At 38.7% G+C, this 17884-nt stretch overlaps 1 protein-coding gene across 1 annotated transcript; it reads right to left on the bottom strand.

The window, feature by feature from the left end:
• Positions 1-2929: 2929 nt before the first annotated feature.
• Positions 2930-13719, bottom strand: ARL1 (ADP ribosylation factor like GTPase 1). The gene is made up of 6 exons (XM_045826647.1): positions 13524-13719; positions 11170-11307; positions 8891-8972; positions 7801-7912; positions 4721-4899; positions 2930-4000 (listed from the first exon to the last, which is right to left on the bottom strand). The coding sequence occupies exons 1-6, from the start codon at positions 13525-13527 to the stop codon at positions 3970-3972; spliced, it is 546 nt and encodes a 181-aa protein (XP_045682603.1). The 5' UTR covers positions 13528-13719; the 3' UTR covers positions 2930-3969.
• Between the last annotated feature and the right edge of the window lie 4165 nt (positions 13720-17884).

The following is a 17884-nucleotide window of genomic DNA, read 5'->3' as shown; positions in this document are numbered from 1 at the left end:
TCTTCACTGTCTAAAAAGCATGTGATACTAGCAATGAAGTTGAAAAAAGTTTAAAGATACACTTTAAATAGCAAGACAAAATGTATAAGTTAGGAGTAAATCGAACAAATGATTTACGATACCATTCTGGAGGAAACTGTGATACTTCATCAAAGGACATTCAGAAAAATCTGCACAAATAGAGAAGTACAACCAGGCTCATGGATGGGAAGAGTCAGTGTCATAAGGCGCTGGTTCTCCGAGGCCGAATCCCACTGGTTAAGTGCATATCGGAGCAAAATCCCCAGAATTTTCCATATTATCCTAACAAGCTGATTATTCTAAAATTTTTACAGAAGAGAAGCTGAACACTGCCATCATGCTCTTAAAAGAGAACAGGATAAGGGGCTTTTCCTGTGAGATATCCAGAGAGATACAAAAAGTGCTGTCCGTGAAGGGAACACGTCATAAACTTTACTTCACTGACACCGAGGACTTCTTAGGACAAGATGGAACTGGGATATGGTCTATTCTGATAAAGGATCACAGTGAATCTATGAATCAACAAAGATAACACAAAAAAGTGGCAAAAGAAATAAGCAATGCACAGAGAAAATACAAATGGTCCTTAAACGTTAACGCTCAGCTGACATGTAAAGTTATGTACACACCGGTTGGTAAATAGTTACTACCTTGAGACCCCTAAGTGTACCTCAGCTGCCTGAGTCCCTAGACTCAGGATCTCCACCCACACCAGAAATTAAAGGGCCAGTACCTGCAGGGGTCCTCCTGCATCAGCTGTGTCTAGTAGTTAAATATTTTTAACCACTCCTGTATTTAGCCTCATTAATTGGTAAAATTGAAAATTTAACACCAGAATGAAATTCCATTTTGAAAACTTCAGATCGGTCAAGTCGATGACAACAGTGTTGGCGAGCAGAGGGAACTCTCATAACCCACTTTGGAAGGTAATTTGGCATCATCTTGTTCAATCTGTGTTGTCTTCCCTCATTCTGCACTTGCTGTGGAAGCAGTCTGCTTCAGGGCTCAATGCAACAGGAAGGGGTTGGGGAGGAAGAGCCACCTGACATGCCAGGCATTTCGCATTTTTTTAATCCTCTTGGTACTCCTCAGAGCTTCCTAAAATTGGTTATTTTACAGGCGAGGAAACTGAGACTTGGATTAAATAATTTACCTAAGGGTGACCTAGGTTGAAGGTGGCACAATTAAGATGCAAACCCAGGACTGAAAGTCTGTGCTCCTTATAATTATGGGGTTAGAATATTATAGCAGATGGCATGGGAATCAAATGTTCAAACATTCGTAACTTCACCTGTGTTTAAAGTGCATATATTGCTTTTATACCAAAAGCAAAAGTTAATACTAAGGCAAAAATCAGAACAAGTATCTCAGGTATACTGAGCAGTTTTGTTTTAATCAGCATTTACTGAGTGGCTGCTGGTGTGGCTCAGTGGATTGGGTGCTGGCCTGCAAACCAAAGGGTCGCTGGTTTGATTCCTAGTCAGGGCACATACCTGAGTTGCGGGCCAGGTCCCCAGTAAGGTGCACATGAGAAGCAACCACATGTTGATGTTTCTCTCCCTCTATTGCCTTCCCTTCCCCTCTCTCTAAATAAGGAAAATCTTGGGGGGTGGGGGCAAGTTATGGTCCCTGCCCTCGAGCTTATGTTTCCAAAGTTTAAAGTGCATCTCAAGTATCCTGAAAACAGAATTCCACCACTCTCAATTTCTTTTTCAGTGTAATCACATCATAGCACACCTACTGACATTATAAAATAGAATGTTAAAGCTAAAACAAATCTTTGATATTACTTGGCAAAGTCTTGTTTTAGAGAGTGTGGGGAACTGAGTGGCCATTTGTGCCTAGAACTTGATTTTTTGTTTTTCGTTTTTAAAAATACCAACATGCAGTCTCCTGTAACACCTGTATAGTTGCTTCCTACTCAAAAAGAACCTTCTTTATAATTTATACCATATTAAAATAAGCATATATTCTTATACCCCTCCTAGCCTTTGTGATAAACTGGAGACATCAGGATCATCCAAGGTCATCCCTTGGCTACAGCTTCATGGGTCTTCCTCAGAATTCAAGATTGCAAGGCCCCAGTGCCAGACAGCACCTGCCAGCCAGGGCCTCACTTCCCCATCCTTGTGTTCTCACAGTGATTCTGAACTTCTCCACTTGACACTGACAGCAAATTAGGACCAAGTGCTGGGGAATAAGAAGACTAAGTCCCACAGGCAAAACGAGAAAGCCACATTCACTTGAGCTGAGAGAATGACCACAGGTGTAAGGGAAGGAGGCCAGAGGCCAACATCTGGTAGGACAGTGCTGGGGTCAGGAGAATGAACCTCGGGTTTCTGAAACAAGGTGCACAATGGTGTTAAGCTCACTTTACCAGCATCTGATTTTTTTAAATGCTAGCTGTTCAACTTAAAAAATGAAAAAATTGCCATGGCTGATGTGGCTCAATGGATTGAGTGCTGGTCTGCAAACCAAAGGGTGGCCAGTTCAATTCCCAGTCAGGGCACATGCCTGGGTGGCAGGCCAGGTCCCCAGTTGGGGATGTGTAAGAGGCAACCAACTGATGTTTCTCTCCCTTTCTCCTTCCCTTCCCCTCTCCCTAAAAGTAAATAAAATCTCTTAACAAAATTAAAGAATTAAAAAATTTCTCCCCATTTTTAGTGATTACTGAGGGCTATGTCTCTTTGCACACTGCAGCCAGTCCCGCCTGTGGTAGAGCTGGGCAGTCTGAAAAGCTCCTTTGAACATAAATTTTTGATAGCCTAGTGGTAAACCTAATTTTTAAAACCAAGAATGCTTAATTTCTCCCTGTAAAGCCAACATGATGTTGACTTCACCAAACTTACATGTCCAATAAAAAGTAGATAAAAGGAATGAAAGACAGTAAAGACATCTTTCACAATGCTTCTTAAAATACATCTTTTTTATTTCCTTCAGCACGTATTTTTTCTTTAATGGGTTGTGAATTCATCAAATATGACCACTTAGGATTGCTTTTGCTACCTCTACTTAGTATGGACAAATAAATTTACAGACATTATTTTGAATGTACAGAGTCTCCTTCAGTTACCATAATTTTACTTAAGGAGGTATGTCATCTGTGTTGCACAGATGACATTTTCAGCAACTTAAGGTGTAGTTCACGGGACCAGCTTCTGACCCTGACCCTGAAGTCTCATCCTGAGCTCTGCTCCCAGCTCACTAGCAGTCGGGCAAGCCAGCCTAGCAAGCCGAGATGCCACACGTCCCTCAACATTACTTTACAACCCATCCTACCGACATCACAGGGTTCCTGCACAAACTGACTAGGTCAAGATACGTAAAAACCTTTTCAACAACTATATAAAGTACTATAAAATGATAATTACAGATGAGTCAGTGAAGTTAACCACCAAAATAATTATTTCAACTTCATGCCGATAACCAAAAGCTTTTAAATGGAACAGCTTAAATAAAGTGGTCATTTAAGTAAATGAAAACTATATTGCCCACACTACATTTCTACACTACTCTATTGAGTCTACCTTTTGGAAAAACTTAATTCATTTTAGAGGAAAAATATCTGAGCTACGATATTTATTAGTGTTTATACAAACAACCTGTAACTGCTAATTCAAAAATAGGGTTTTTTCCCTCAATTAGAGCACATTCTTTAAATAGGACTGCATTTGAATAAGAATTCCACACAAATAGAATATATACCCTTAACACAAGAAAGGAAGGAATATTTTACATTACACAGGCCAGATATTCAGCTGGTTCGATCACGATGGGTACCCTTCCTACCAAATACTTATTTTTCATATTTATTACAAATGCTGTGGTCAGTTCAGTATACGCCAACAATCACACACAGTTCTAGCATTTAGTAGTGTGAAGCACACCAGCTGTTTCCATGGGGATACATGATACGGTCTTCATTTCAGGGGCGCAGAAGTGACTGAATTACTGTCTGCTTTTTAATGTTTCAACTAACCTGTGAAGAGAAAATAAATGGTTTCATAAAATTAACTTCAAACTTTCAGGTATAGAGTATGATCATTTATAAATTTTAAAATGGAGGTGAATTCCAAAGCACTTTAGATGATGAAGGCTAAGATAGTTATATTAGAAAATGATGTTATAGACTCAATTTCAAAGAGGGTCTTTTAGCATTCACTTTGTCTATGCTTTGAATGAATAATCCAAAAAACCAAGTATCTACTTTCCAGGCTGCTGCTTCTACAGCCAGTCAGTTCAGTGGTGAAAACTAGTCTCTGTCCTCAAGAAGCTGATACATCTAACAAGGAGGTGCACAAGTCAATCACAGGACAGTGTAACAAGTGCTACACCACTGATCTGTGCCTAGAACATCCACGTGTGTGGCAGGCAGTGGGCATGAGACACATCAGGGACGACTCTTGAAGAGGACAGCCTTAACCCAAGTCCTGAAGGGTAAAGAATTAGAGGGCGAAGTGAGGCAGGAAAAAGACGAAAGTGGCAGAAAGTTGGCTTATCTAACTGATCAGGTAGGTGTGGTTGAAATAAAAGCCGATGCACATTAAGTGGAAGATAACGCTGGAGGAACTTAACGTGATAAGCTGCTAAGTAATTTAAATTTCATCTTTAAGACAAAACGGGAAGTTACATGTGTACACAGCTGCACACACACAACACACACATATGCACAGGTGGCTTCTGGAAACATGATGCTTACCATTCCATTGCCTCATCAAGGCCAGTGCCTTTGGTTGCTGAAGTTTTGAATATCTGCCATTTTCGGTCCTTCAAGGCAGGTAGTCCCAGTGCATTTGCCATCTCTGAGGGAGTCATGGCCTGTTCCATGTCCTGCTTATTTGCAAACACCACCAAAATGGCTTTTCTCAGCTCTTCTTCCTAAGTTAAACAGAAGATATTTAATTTCCTTTAATCAGTGTGCTCGCTGGAGTTTAGAAAGACATGCCAAAAAATTTATTTTAAAAGTACATTTCCTAATTATTAATATGTAATGACCAGTATAAATGATTTGAAATTACAGAGAAGTATGAAGAAAAGAAGCTTCACCCATAATCCGACCTCCCAAACATGATCACTGTTAAAATTCTGGGTATTTTTTACTGCTTTGTAATTCAGGTATTTATAGTTTACTTGACAGATAGATTTATACACTTAATCACATTTACATATAGTTCCATACCTTGCTCTATGAAGTTTATTTAAACTAAACATTAAATTCTGGATGATTTTCCAAACAATCAAAATTTTTTTTAAAAAAGTTAAATATACTGTAAACTATGATTACATGTACCATAAACTAACTTTTCCAGTATTAAACTCTTTTTGGATGTTTTTCATTTAATTATTAGAGAAACCCAAGTGACCCAAGTCATTATATAAAAGTCTTTGTATAAATCTCTATTTCTTTAACATAATTCTCTAAAAATGGAATCAAAGTACGAAATGTTTCCAGTGTCTTGTTACATACATAAACAAACTGCTATCCAGAAAAGCTGTAATGTTTTGACTCCACCCACAGTATATGACAGTGCCTATCTGTAATTCAGCCTTGGTACAACTGGAAATTATGTATTTTTCCAGACACAGCATCTCATTATATGATTATTGGGGTGTTAAAAATATAAATGTTACCAGCAATACATTTTTCTCCTGTGAACTGTGGGTCGATGCCTTATGCTCACTTATCCAATGAGTGGCAGAGGTCATTATGATTAAAACCACCGATCCTCAGTCTCCGGCTGTAAAACACTGTCCCGGTTCCCTGTTCCCGGCTTCACTTTAGTTCCCATTATCTAGCCGATGAGCTTTGGGGGATTTTTAGATGTATTATTAGAATTAAATCTCTCTTCTTTGTAATTCCTTCCAACGCTTTGATTTAGAAAGCCCTTTCTTATCCAGAAACTTTATACATATTTACTTATATACTGTTATAACAACCATTTTTACACTTAATTCTCTATACCATTTAGAATTTATTTTTGTGCACAAAGAAGGTAAAATAAAATAATTATGTGTAAGTTTTTTAAATTTAATCCTCACCCCAGGATATGTTTATTGATTTGGGAGATAGAGGGGAGAAGGGGAGAGAGAGAGAGAGAGAGAAACATCAACATTGTGATGTGAGAAAGAAACATCGACTGGTTGCCTCCCATCTGCACCCTGACTGAGGATCGAACATGCAACCTTCCAGGGCACAGGACGGCACTCCAACCAACTGAGCCACTCCACCAGGGCCGTGTCAATAAGTTTTGATGTAATAGTCCTGACTCATACTTTACCTGTACTTTATATTACATAATAAATATGTGTTGATTGAAAGTTAACTGCTAAAGAATAATTTTTAGTTCTTAGTCCATAAATTTATGCAAGTCAAATCCTAACAACAAAAATAACCTACCAACAATCTAGCACAACTTGAGAATTGTAAAATTGACATTAATAATCCATTTCTTTTAAGCAAAACTTTATATGATAAAAATGCATTATACCATGTGAATTACATCAGAACAAAGCTTTTATTTTTTAAAACCCATCATACCCAAGGCAATTAAACATCCCTTAAAATTCCTTATATTTGAATTTGGTCTAAGAAACTCTTATGATAAATACTACGCAATTTTGTTTTAAAAAAATCCAAAGTTCAGTGACTTGTAAGTCATTAACAAGTCAGACATCCAAAGTATTCTGAGAATACTTCTACCCGGGAAATCAAGTGGCCTAGAACATTTGATGACTACATAATTCATAATCATAATTTTGTTGAGAAGAAATTGAATTTTCATGAGCATAGGCAATTTCATTATTAATAAGTTAATCATTAATACATTTGAAAAGTTTATTTAACAAGTGGAGGTTTTTTTAACTTTAAATTGATTATTTAATACAGCCTCTGAATTCAGTCAGCCAGCCAATAAATAATCTTACGAATCTCAGCGAATGCAATGTATGGAGTTCTTAAGTGCTGTACACTGTTCCACATACAAGGGATACTAGGGTAAATTTGAAGAACTTACATTTTAGGGTGCAAGATATATATAATTAAACAAAATATATTTTTAAATAATGGAAAGAAATGATAAATGGTACAAAGAACAAAGTAGAATATGGGATCAGAAAACAACAGACTCCTCTCTGGGGCAGGAACATGGATGATGAAATACATCACTAAGATAGTCATACAAAGGTTTGGGGGGGCAGAGGAGAGCATTCCACGCAGGATGAGCAAATGCAAAAGACCCTAAGCCCGGTGTCGCGTGTGAAGCTGGGCGCATTCAAAGAACAGGAAGGTCAGTGTGGCTGAGGCACAGGGAAGAGTAAAGAATGATAAAGCTGGGAGAGATGAGCGGGGATCAGAATTATGCCAGAAATCCAGAAATCCATTTCTCTTTAATAGTTCTGTAGCAAACAAACATGCTTATTATTTATACCCATATCTGTGTGCATAAACTAATTTATATAACTAGAAATACATTTTTCTAAAAAATCACTTCATAGGAGTCACAGAATAGTTCAGTTTTAAAAAAATTCAATTCTGAACTTCCTGGGAATCAAGGATTCTCATTTAAAGAAAGTCACAAGGCTGGATATTTTTTTGTCTGTGATCATCTATCCAACAGTGTTTCTGGAATAGGAAGTAATACACATAAAAGAAAATGATAATAAAATCATGGTGGGAAATATTCCTACTTTCCTTTTAATGATTCCTGCATGTAATAATAAACAGTGAAAACAGCAAGCAACTGTAAATGATTTCCCCACATCTCTGTAAGATTTTCTTACCTCCAACATGGCAACTAACTCTGATTTAGAAATGCCAATTCGGTCTCGGTCACAACTGTCTACTACATAAATCACTGCATCTGTGTTTGAATAATAGCATCTCCAGTATGGCCTAGAGAAAATTCAGAAAGAGAGAATATATTATTATTTGAAAAAAAGAAACTGTTATGTTAATTTATACACTAGGATTTGGCAATTATGGTGGGGGTTACGTGCCAATCCTGCCCCACCCATGTTAGAATCAATGCCATAATGAGGCATTGCTTCTAACTGATCTATATATCATATCCCTGAGACATGGCGGTGGAAAGAATGTTGATAAACATTAAATCACAGGACCAAGGAATTCAGACTTAGGCTGAGAGAATATATTCAAAACCTATTAAACCACTAAATGTACAGACAAAAAAGTTGTACTCGACCTAATCATTACATCTTTAAATTTTTAACTAAGAACTCTTTAAGAGGAATGGATTCTTTAAAAAAATTGTTTAATGACTTTATATAATAATAGGCATTAAACTGTTCACTAAAGATACCAAGAAGTAGAATGGCTAAAGTTAGAACCAGACTCAAAAGTCATTCAAGGAATAATATAAGTTAAAGGGAAACAGGACGTTTGGGAAACGCACTGCTAACCTCTTAATATGACACCACAGTGAGCAACCACTGACGGTCACTGAACAGTCACCACTGCCGGGTCGAGCACAGAGTGCCGGGCGGAAGACCTGAGCTCCAGAGGGCATCTGTGTTCACATCAGCCCAAAGCAGTGGCTCTGGGAGGTATTTTTATGAAATGTAAAATAGTCTGTCTCACAGAGGAAAGGGACAAGAACTAAATGGAGGACTCTTTTAGTGAAAAATTAGATCTTGAAATTCTTATGAAAATATTTTTTATTAAGTGGTAACTGAAAAACTGGTTTCCTTAAGATTATAATTCAGTGGAAAGAAGAGGCAGTTTTACCTCATTTTAAACTAAGTGGCTTCCATTTAAATGACAACAGAAGGTATATTTTGGTTTATTGCTGTTAACCCTACAAGAGCCAATCAACATTACATACCACAAAACAATCTGGTCTTTGTACCATACCTGATACTGGTCTGCCCTCCTAAATCCCAGACTTGGAATTTAAGGTTCTTGTATGTTACTGTCTCGACATTGAATCCAATAGCTGAAAGATAAGTCAGTGGTTTATGCAGACACTAATGCATTCTACCTTCAAAGTACCCCGGCTAATGGAGTTCCCACAACAAAGGGCAACTGTTGAATTACATTATTGGTTGAGATATTATTCCATTTAAGACAAGACAGTGTGCTATGCTACACACACACACACACACACACACACACACTCAATTACCAAGATGAGCACCACCCTTAGATTATATAAGAATCCCCAGTCACCTCTGCAAATATATAATTCTTAGCTCAATGGAAATTCTATTATGTTCAACTCCTCTAATACAGAACTAGCATAGAAGTGTTCAGGAAGTTATATTTAAAAAGAACAGCTGCAGGCATATTATGAAAATCTGAATTGTGGTAGGTGGCAAACAAACAAGGAACAAAACTAAGAAAGCCTGGACTCTAAATTTCAGTGGGCAAGGACACGGCAACGGCTGTATACTGCTTGATGGAAGCTGGGCTCTCTGAGGCTGGCAACCTCACAGACCCCCTGCGGACCTGCTCAAGCGCTCATCTGCAGTGAAGTCACAGCTCCATGGTCAAAGGGAGGTGTCCCATCCCTTTTCCCTGCCATTCTTCTTAGGGGAAGCCCTAGTACCACTCAGCTAAGGCAGGATACAACTGTTTTCATGGAAAGGAGTCTAAGGGGAAGTGCAGAGGATGCTAAAAAAGAACAAACTTAGGAGTTATATATACAAAGTTTACTAAGATTTTACAAGCTTGTGAAATCACATTACAAACTGATAGCTGTAACTAAACAATTCTTATTTTAGATTTAAGTTTATATTGGTAAATGATTCATAGGCATATGTGGCAAGTATGCCTTTTACAACCAAAAACATAACTATAACATAACAAATTAGAGTGAAAAACTAAGAAGCACGTTCGTAACGTCTCCCACAAATTAGGTGGGAGTGTCATCGCCACTGCCACCAACATTAGGAACACAACTTATGTGCCAAGGAGTGTCAATCAGCATTCCCTGAAAAGCCACCCACCAGACCATGTGCACTGCAGGTAAGATGACCAACACGCAGACACAGCAGTGATATCCAATTTTGAGAAGCAAAAACCAAGGGGACTGAAATTTATTGAAAGTAGCAAAAAGAAATAGAAGATGCCATAGAGTTTTAAAAGTTCTTTCATAAAAACTAGCTGCCTTCTTGTAATCTGGAAATTTAACTACTACTAAACACAGATATACCTTGAATGACAGAGTAACTTTAAAGGCATAATTTAAACACATGTTCTATCAACACCAGAACTTAGTTGAAATGTATTAAATCTATAAGGAAATTCAGGTCAACAAATGAAAAAAAGTATAAATAACAGGACAGTTTTCTTATGGAGTCAAACAGGACTACTTGAGAATATTTTTTCAAGATATCAACAAATAATTTATTTTTTTAAGATTTTATTTATTTTTAGAGAGAGGGTAAGGGAGAGAGAAAGAGAGGGAGAGAAATATCAACGTGTGGTTGCCTCTCATGCGCCCCTCACTGGGGACCCAGCCCACAACCCAGGCATGTGCCATGACTGGGAATGGAACCAGCCATCCCTCCTTTCACAGGCTGGCATTCAATCCACTGAGCCACACCCTCCAGAACAATCAACAATTAATTGTAAATTGAGACGTTTCTTCTCTTGATATTTTTAGGTCTAAGATTAATTCAACACTCAGACTTTTCAACTCAGATTTTACAACTAATCAATACAATTACTTAAGAGAAACTAATATTAATTAAAATACATAGTAACAAATTTAAGGAAAAAACCACTCCATAGGTAGTATCACTTAAAATCTATATAATTTTTTAAAGAGGTCTACCAAGTATTTGATACACTTTACATATTTCCCCACTCAAAACCAGTGGATATTTGTTATCTTCATTTTATCAATAAAGATAAAGAGATTGGCTCTCAATGAGATTAAGTGGCTTGAGTTCACTCAAGCAATTTTTAAAACAGCTCTAAAGGGCAAAATCCAATTGTGCCCAAAGGTCTATATAGTACACCAAACTGCTCAGTTACAGAAAAAAATGCATTATCAATACCATGCTCATAATGGAAGTTTACCATCATTTACAATCCTTATAATTACTTTATTATGTGTATTATTAATTCAGAAATACAGTTCTGTTAGATGGCAAACAGCCCCTACAATTTATCATACCAACACTTACTAGGAATGGTAGTAACGACTTCTCCAACCTGTAATCTGTACAAAATCGTAGTTTTTCCTGCTCCATCTAATCCCAAAATTAAAATCCTCATTTCCCGGGTTCCAAACAGACTTGAAAATATACTTGAGAAAAAGCCACCTTAAAAATAATAAAAGCAAAAAAATGTATTAAATATCATCTTATGAACTAGGTCCACAAAACATTTAATCTTGCCCTTTGACAGCTACACCAAATTAAATATTACATCACTTTCCTCAGTTCATAGATGAATATTTTCATCCTCCATTGAAATATATTATTCAACATCAAATAAGTAATTACTAATAGCATGTCCTAGATAATATATCAGGCAAGCACAGAAGATACACTAAAAATAAGAGAAATATGGAGCTCACTTTCTGGTCAAGAGAATGAGTGTGTTGGCATGATCCCCCCACTACCTCTAAAAACCAGAGGGCGAGTCCGAATGACAGTGGGACAATGAGACCCTCGCACACGAAAAGCAACTACTGTGGCCGTATAGCAGCAGTGCCATCATAACCACCTTCAATCACTAAGATTTCTATTAGCAAACCAGCACAAGAAATTGAGACACAGAAGCCCCGAATACTTGACAGAAAAATCATTAAAAATTAACAAAACTACATTCAATGCATCATGAAATATTCCCAGAAGGCTTCCTATATACAAGGTATGGTGTAATACAAAAGCACTTATCAGCAGAGAGGATGGTGGTTACCAGGGAAAGGGAAGGATGTACAAACTTTTGTTATAAAGTGAATAGTTCTGGAGATCGAATGTACTGCATGGCGACTACAGTTAATAATAATATAGTGTACACTTAGACTTTGTTAAGAAAGCTCTCTAGAGGTTTTCAGTGCACACACACACACAAAAGATAACTGTGTGAAGTAATGGATGTGTTAATATTTGATTGTGGTAATTATTTCACAAGGTATACAGATATCAAAATATATGTCGCACATCTGAAATACATACAATTTTTATTTGTCAATCATATAACAGCAAAGATGGAAACAATTAAAATTAAAAAATATTATTTGGGGGTGGGGGCTGGGTGGAGGTGGGCAAAGGGGCAGGGGAATGGGGACATCTGTAATAGTGTCAACAATAAAAATAAAGTAAAAAAAAACTTTAAAAAACTATTCTATATCTCAGCAGGGGCTCTTAGGAATGGATTGTGTTCAAGAAAACCTCTAAGGAAAATGGAAATTTAGAGTATTATTCTTTTTAAAACAAAAGAAGCTTAACTTTTTTTTCTTTTATGGTTACAAAAAAAAAAGCACCTTGGCTTGATTCCTTTCCACCAAAAACCCTGAGATTGAAAGGTACACTAAACAATATATAAAAGTTGAAGACAGAAGTGATGCCACTCAACAATACATGGTTGTTTGACAAAGAAATGACACAGTTAAGAGCTGGATAAGTGAACACACCATGGGCTCGATAACCTTGGGAAAGTGTAATAAAAGGGGTGGGACTTGGCAAAGTCTTTTCCATCTCTTACAGGCTTTAAAAAAAAAAAAAAGGCGGAAGAGCAAAACTGAAGGCGGTTCTGGAAAAAGACAGGAAAGTGCGTGTGATGTTCCAGAGCAGGAAGTAAAATCCCCAAAAAACCGTGGAGGGATTTAAGTAAGCTAAAGAATTTCCATCTTCATTTACAGAATTGTAAACAAGGTGCAGAATTTGTACTTCCCTTCCGCACTCCAGCAGGGAAGGAGGCTTCCCCTGCCGCTTGTGATGACCACGTCATTCTCTCAACTGGCACTTCAGAACTTGAGATTAACATTTCATTTACTAACCAATAATACCCTCCCCATTTCCTTCTCCATCTTACTCTATTCTCTACAGGAAAAGCTCCAGATAAGCAGACAACTGCCAAATTGGCTGCCACACCAAATTACGAGCAGCATCTCCCTTTGGATTTTTTTAAACCGATGCAGTCAGCGACCAGAGAGAGAACCAAGCTTCCACTATTGGGGCAGATCTCATCTTTTACCCAAGAACCCTCATGGCCAAGCTGTGCAAGACCGACTCTGCCCAGCAAGTCCAGCTAGGTCCGACGAGGAGGTGAGGGAAAGTTCGCGATCGAGGGCAAGACTTGGGGTTGGGCTCCCAGGGCGCAGTGCTGCTCGGCCTCGCGCGGCCCCCACCCCGACACCGCTGGGACGTAGAGAAACGAGCCGGGGCGGCCGTTCCAGGCAGGGTCCACCCCGGCAGCTGCAACACCAAGGTGAGCGAAGTCTTCAGCGACCCTCTCCTCCTCCCGACCCCCGCCTCGGCCGCAGCCACCTGAAGCGCGCCAGAGCGCCCGTCTCTCTCAGATCTCTCACCCATGGTGAAACGCCTGTCCGCCCTCGTCGATCGTCAGAGACAGGCCTCGGCAGCGACTCCTACTCGTATCCCGGCGCCGCCACCTCCGCTCGCCTCGGCCTCCGGCTCGGGCTCGGAGGCGGTTTCCTAGGAAGCCCGGTCCGCCAGTAACTTCCACGTCTGCCACCCGGCGGGGGCGGGAGCCAGCGGCCACTGCGGCTGCGCGCCGGGGCTGCGGCGGCCTCTGCGTTCGCGTCGTCGCTTTCGACGCAAGTTCGCTGCAAGCTGTGTTTGTAGGTACTGCGAAAGCCAGAAGAGGGAGGGAAAAAAAAAGTCAAGAATCCCCAGTGTGTCCTACTTCTACTTTCTTGGACGGGAAGGGCTTCCGAGATTTCATTTTAAATTCTAACACCAAAAAGTGGCGAATCCGCTAACCAGGAAGGCAAGTTGGGCTTCGATAAGCTGCCTGACTGGACGGGGGCGCAGTCTGCTGTTTCGGAAGAGTTGCTAGTACTGAAGTGCCCTGCGTGGGGGGTGACTCAAGTTGGCCTGGGTGCTTTCTCCGACAAGGCAATAGCACTACGTAATAATAATAGGAAGACCCCCTCCTCCCCCAATGTGCATCAGCCTTACACTTAAGGCTGCTAACGATATTTTTGGCGTCGCACTGGTCTGCAGGGTCAGCGTTAGAGGCCCTGCCCCCTTTATTCTACCTGACTATGCACCTGACCACCTTTCCGTGATTTGTAGTGTGGAATGTCTGGTCCAGATCATGGGAATTAGAGGCGGAGACCTGCTTCCTCTAGGGGCGTGGGCTGGGAGTAATGTAGGTCTTGGCAGTGAGGTGTGCGGGAGGAAGGCAGCAATGCTTGGAAAGTGGGGGAGACGGGATCCTCCTAAACTCATTGATTTTTTTTTTTTAGAAAGGTTGAGCATGCCTCTTGAAAATTCGTAAAGACAAAAAAAACTAAACTGCCTAGCTGTTCATCCTGAGTTCTCCCTAGAAGTAACTATTGTTAACACTTTCTTGGGTCTCCTTCCTAATATAATCTTTACATATTATGTATTTAATTCAAATAGATTTTCGTCCATTCCACAGAACTTTATGGGCTGCCTCTGTTTATTTGACTTCAGTTTTCAGACAGCTCCAGCTACCTAAACATGGAACTAGATTTGCTGGCGGCTCTTGGCTCCCCTTCTGCTCCCAAATCATAAGTTCGCAGGAATTTTTCTTGAAAGGAAAAGTTTGGAGCTTTTGTTTGTTTCTTTTTGTTGTTGTTGTTGTTGTTTGAGAAGGGGAGGGTTGGCCGACTTGTCACCTAAACACCTGGACCTTTAATGCTGTGCTTTGCCAGGGTTGCCTTATTCAGCTGCTGAACCTCAGCATGCTGTGATTCCACTGACCTTTCTCACCTATTGTTCATCCACCCCCAGACCCTCCTTTTGCCAAGATCAGCTGCTGCCACTTGGCACTTTTGGACCACTGCTTCTTCAAATTTGTATGTGTGTCAGATTTAAGTTTCCAGTGCAGTGCACATAGTTCCTTGAAAACAGATTCTCCTTGAAGGAGAACTAAAAGGAAAGATACTGCAAATTTTACATTCGCACGGCATAGTCTGAACCAAATAAGCAAATGAGACAAGGTTGTGTAAACCTAAGTGCTATATACAAATTAAGAAGTGTTAATACACACTCCCTAGTGTGGCCCAGTGAGTTGTGGGTGAGGACCTGGTTGGAGGTGCTCCAGAGGCAACCACACATTGCTGTTCTCTCCCTTTCTTTCTCCCTCTCTTTCCCTCTGGCTAAAAATAAATGACTAAAATCTTGTTTTAAAAAAGTGTTAATACTACTAGATAGCATTTTGACCTTTCATAATGTAGATTAAGCACCTAATTACAAGTCACTATGGAAACAATAGTGTGATTTAAAAAATCAGACCCTTAAACCCAAGGGTGTCAAACTCATTTTCGCCAGGGGCCACATCAGCCTCCCAGTTGCCTTCAAAGGGCTGAATGTAATTTCAGCTCCTTAACAGTTAAGGAGTAGTTACATTTATACAGTCCTAAAATTATTTCAGCCCTTTGAAGGCAAACTGGGAGGCTGATGTGGCCCCCATTGAAAATGAGTTTTGCACCCCTGCTTTAGGCAATTGATCAAGAACTTTATTTTCCAAAATTTATCCATTTAATTCTTTACTTTGTGAAGGTCTGGTCTAATTTCCTGGATGTATCAAAAAGAAAATGAAAACCTCTTCGCCATTCACTGAAAGCTTTGATGTAAAGATAAATCCCAACATACTAAGATTTAAGGTGTTACCTTTCAAATTTTTCTAAAGTAAGTTTTGGACAAATAACTTCTGACTATTTACTATGTTACACCTATGCTACACCTATGAAGTAGTCTAAAACAGTCTCTATTCTCAGAATTTCTAGCTCTTAGAGGCACTAATTAACCCAAACGTATTTAAGACAGAAAATTAAAATGGCTTCAAGGGGGTGGAGGAAGGCAGTCTAAGGGGGTTAAACAATAATGGAAAATACCATTTTAAAAAGTTTCATATCAGAAAAACACAAAATAACTTCAAAAAGCGAGACACCTATAAATAACAAAGCCACAAAGTGTCTAGAGAAATATAATCTTTGTTGGTGATTGCATCCCACCTCCACCATCTTCTCCCTGCCTTTTAATTCCTAAGACTACAGTCATTACTTTCACAGGAACACAATTTCCGATGTATAAATGCTATGTTAAGGTGATGAAAAATAAGGTAAGAAAACAACCATTTCATGTGTCTTCTCTGAATATCTAAAGACAGCCATTACACTTTAGGAAAGGTATACACCTTTAGGAAACACCAATTTTCAAAATGTAGTCATTCCTATTAATGTTGACCTGGTTTGATAGCTTCTGCTTCCTAAAATATACTTGAGGAAGGAGAATTATAGCAGCATTGTACAATTAAAGCTAGATGTTTAGACTGTAAGCCTATGGAATTTTATTTTTCAGACACGCATGTAGAATTGACCTCACCTCTTTCCATTCTTTGCTCAAATAGCACCCTATTTAAACTTGCAACCTACGCAACAGCCCCCTTATCCTGATTTTTTAATACAGCTTCCCACTAATATTATAATTTACGTATTTATTATGCTTAATATTTGTTGTCTACATCCTCTCACGTAGAATGTAACATTTTGAATGCAAATATCTATTTTGTGCTTGTAGTTGGACACGAAACATTTGTTGAGATAATTTTTTGAATCATAAAATAAGTTCCTAGGTCCAATGCCACGAACATTAGATCATTTGAACACATCTCATGTAATATTATTAAACTTGTTTCCTGAAATAGGCATATCTGAACCACTTGTCCTAACTTGTTAGGAGAGGCCAAGCTATCGTCCTCAAGAAAGTTGTCAATTAGAAGAGAAGCCACCAGGTGGTGGTATTGCTTCACATAAAGGCTCAGTAGAAAGCGATCCATTAGTCCACTCTATTAAAAGTTGAGTGGACAGTATCTTTTTCAAATTTCAAATCCTGTAGTTCAGTAATAATTTCCTGGATTTTAAAATGTCAATGTTTGAATGCAGTCCAAGCAAGTAAAACAATTGCAAAGCACTTATGACTATAAAGTCATAAAAAGACCAAGTAAATTCAGAATTTTAAAGCTAGAAGGAACCTCCATTCCAACTACTTCAACTACAGATAAACTGGAAACGAGGTAAGTGGCAGAGCCAGGACAGTGACTGTGATCATTTGGTTTGCAGGTCTGGGGCAACTAGATTATCATGCCTTTTGTAACGGAGCCATTTACCAAATGACTTACACATTTGGTAAATTGGTTTTCAAACACATGTCCATGCCTCAAGAATTAGCTCCTGTTTCCAAAGTTACAAATGCAACATTTCTGTTGTGATCCATTACCTTGTGGAACTTACATTTTTTTTGCTCAGATTTTATTCCCTGAAGCAGAAACCTATGGAATATAAGTATAAATATGTAAGTGTAACCAATATAAGCTTCAGAGGACTTACCTTACTATATATTTATAATTGCATTTTAAACTAAGTTGCATTTTAAAATCATAACAGGGCATGTGATTTTCACAAATTGAAATATGTATTGTATTTCAGATATTTCCTTTCATTAACATATATTTTGCCAACAGTGTTGAATTTCTCTTTACTAAGGGTTTTTTTTAATTGAAATATAATTCACATATAAAAATATTTACAATTTCTAAGTGTGCAAATCAATGGTTTACAGTATATCCATGAAGTCTGTTACTATCATTGCTAATTCCAAAACATTTTCATCACCCCAAACAGAAACACTATACCCATTAAGCAGTAACTCCTCACTTCCTTTGTCTCTACTAACC

Source organism: Phyllostomus hastatus, unplaced genomic scaffold (assembly GCF_019186645.2).
Source record: "Phyllostomus hastatus isolate PE091 unplaced genomic scaffold, TTU_PhHast_1.1 phas_scaffold_755, whole genome shotgun sequence".
Classification (NCBI taxonomy): Eukaryota; Metazoa; Chordata; class Mammalia; order Chiroptera; family Phyllostomidae; genus Phyllostomus; species Phyllostomus hastatus.
The sequence above is the reverse complement of the archived record's forward strand: the minus strand, read 5'-3'. Positions and strand labels throughout refer to the sequence as shown.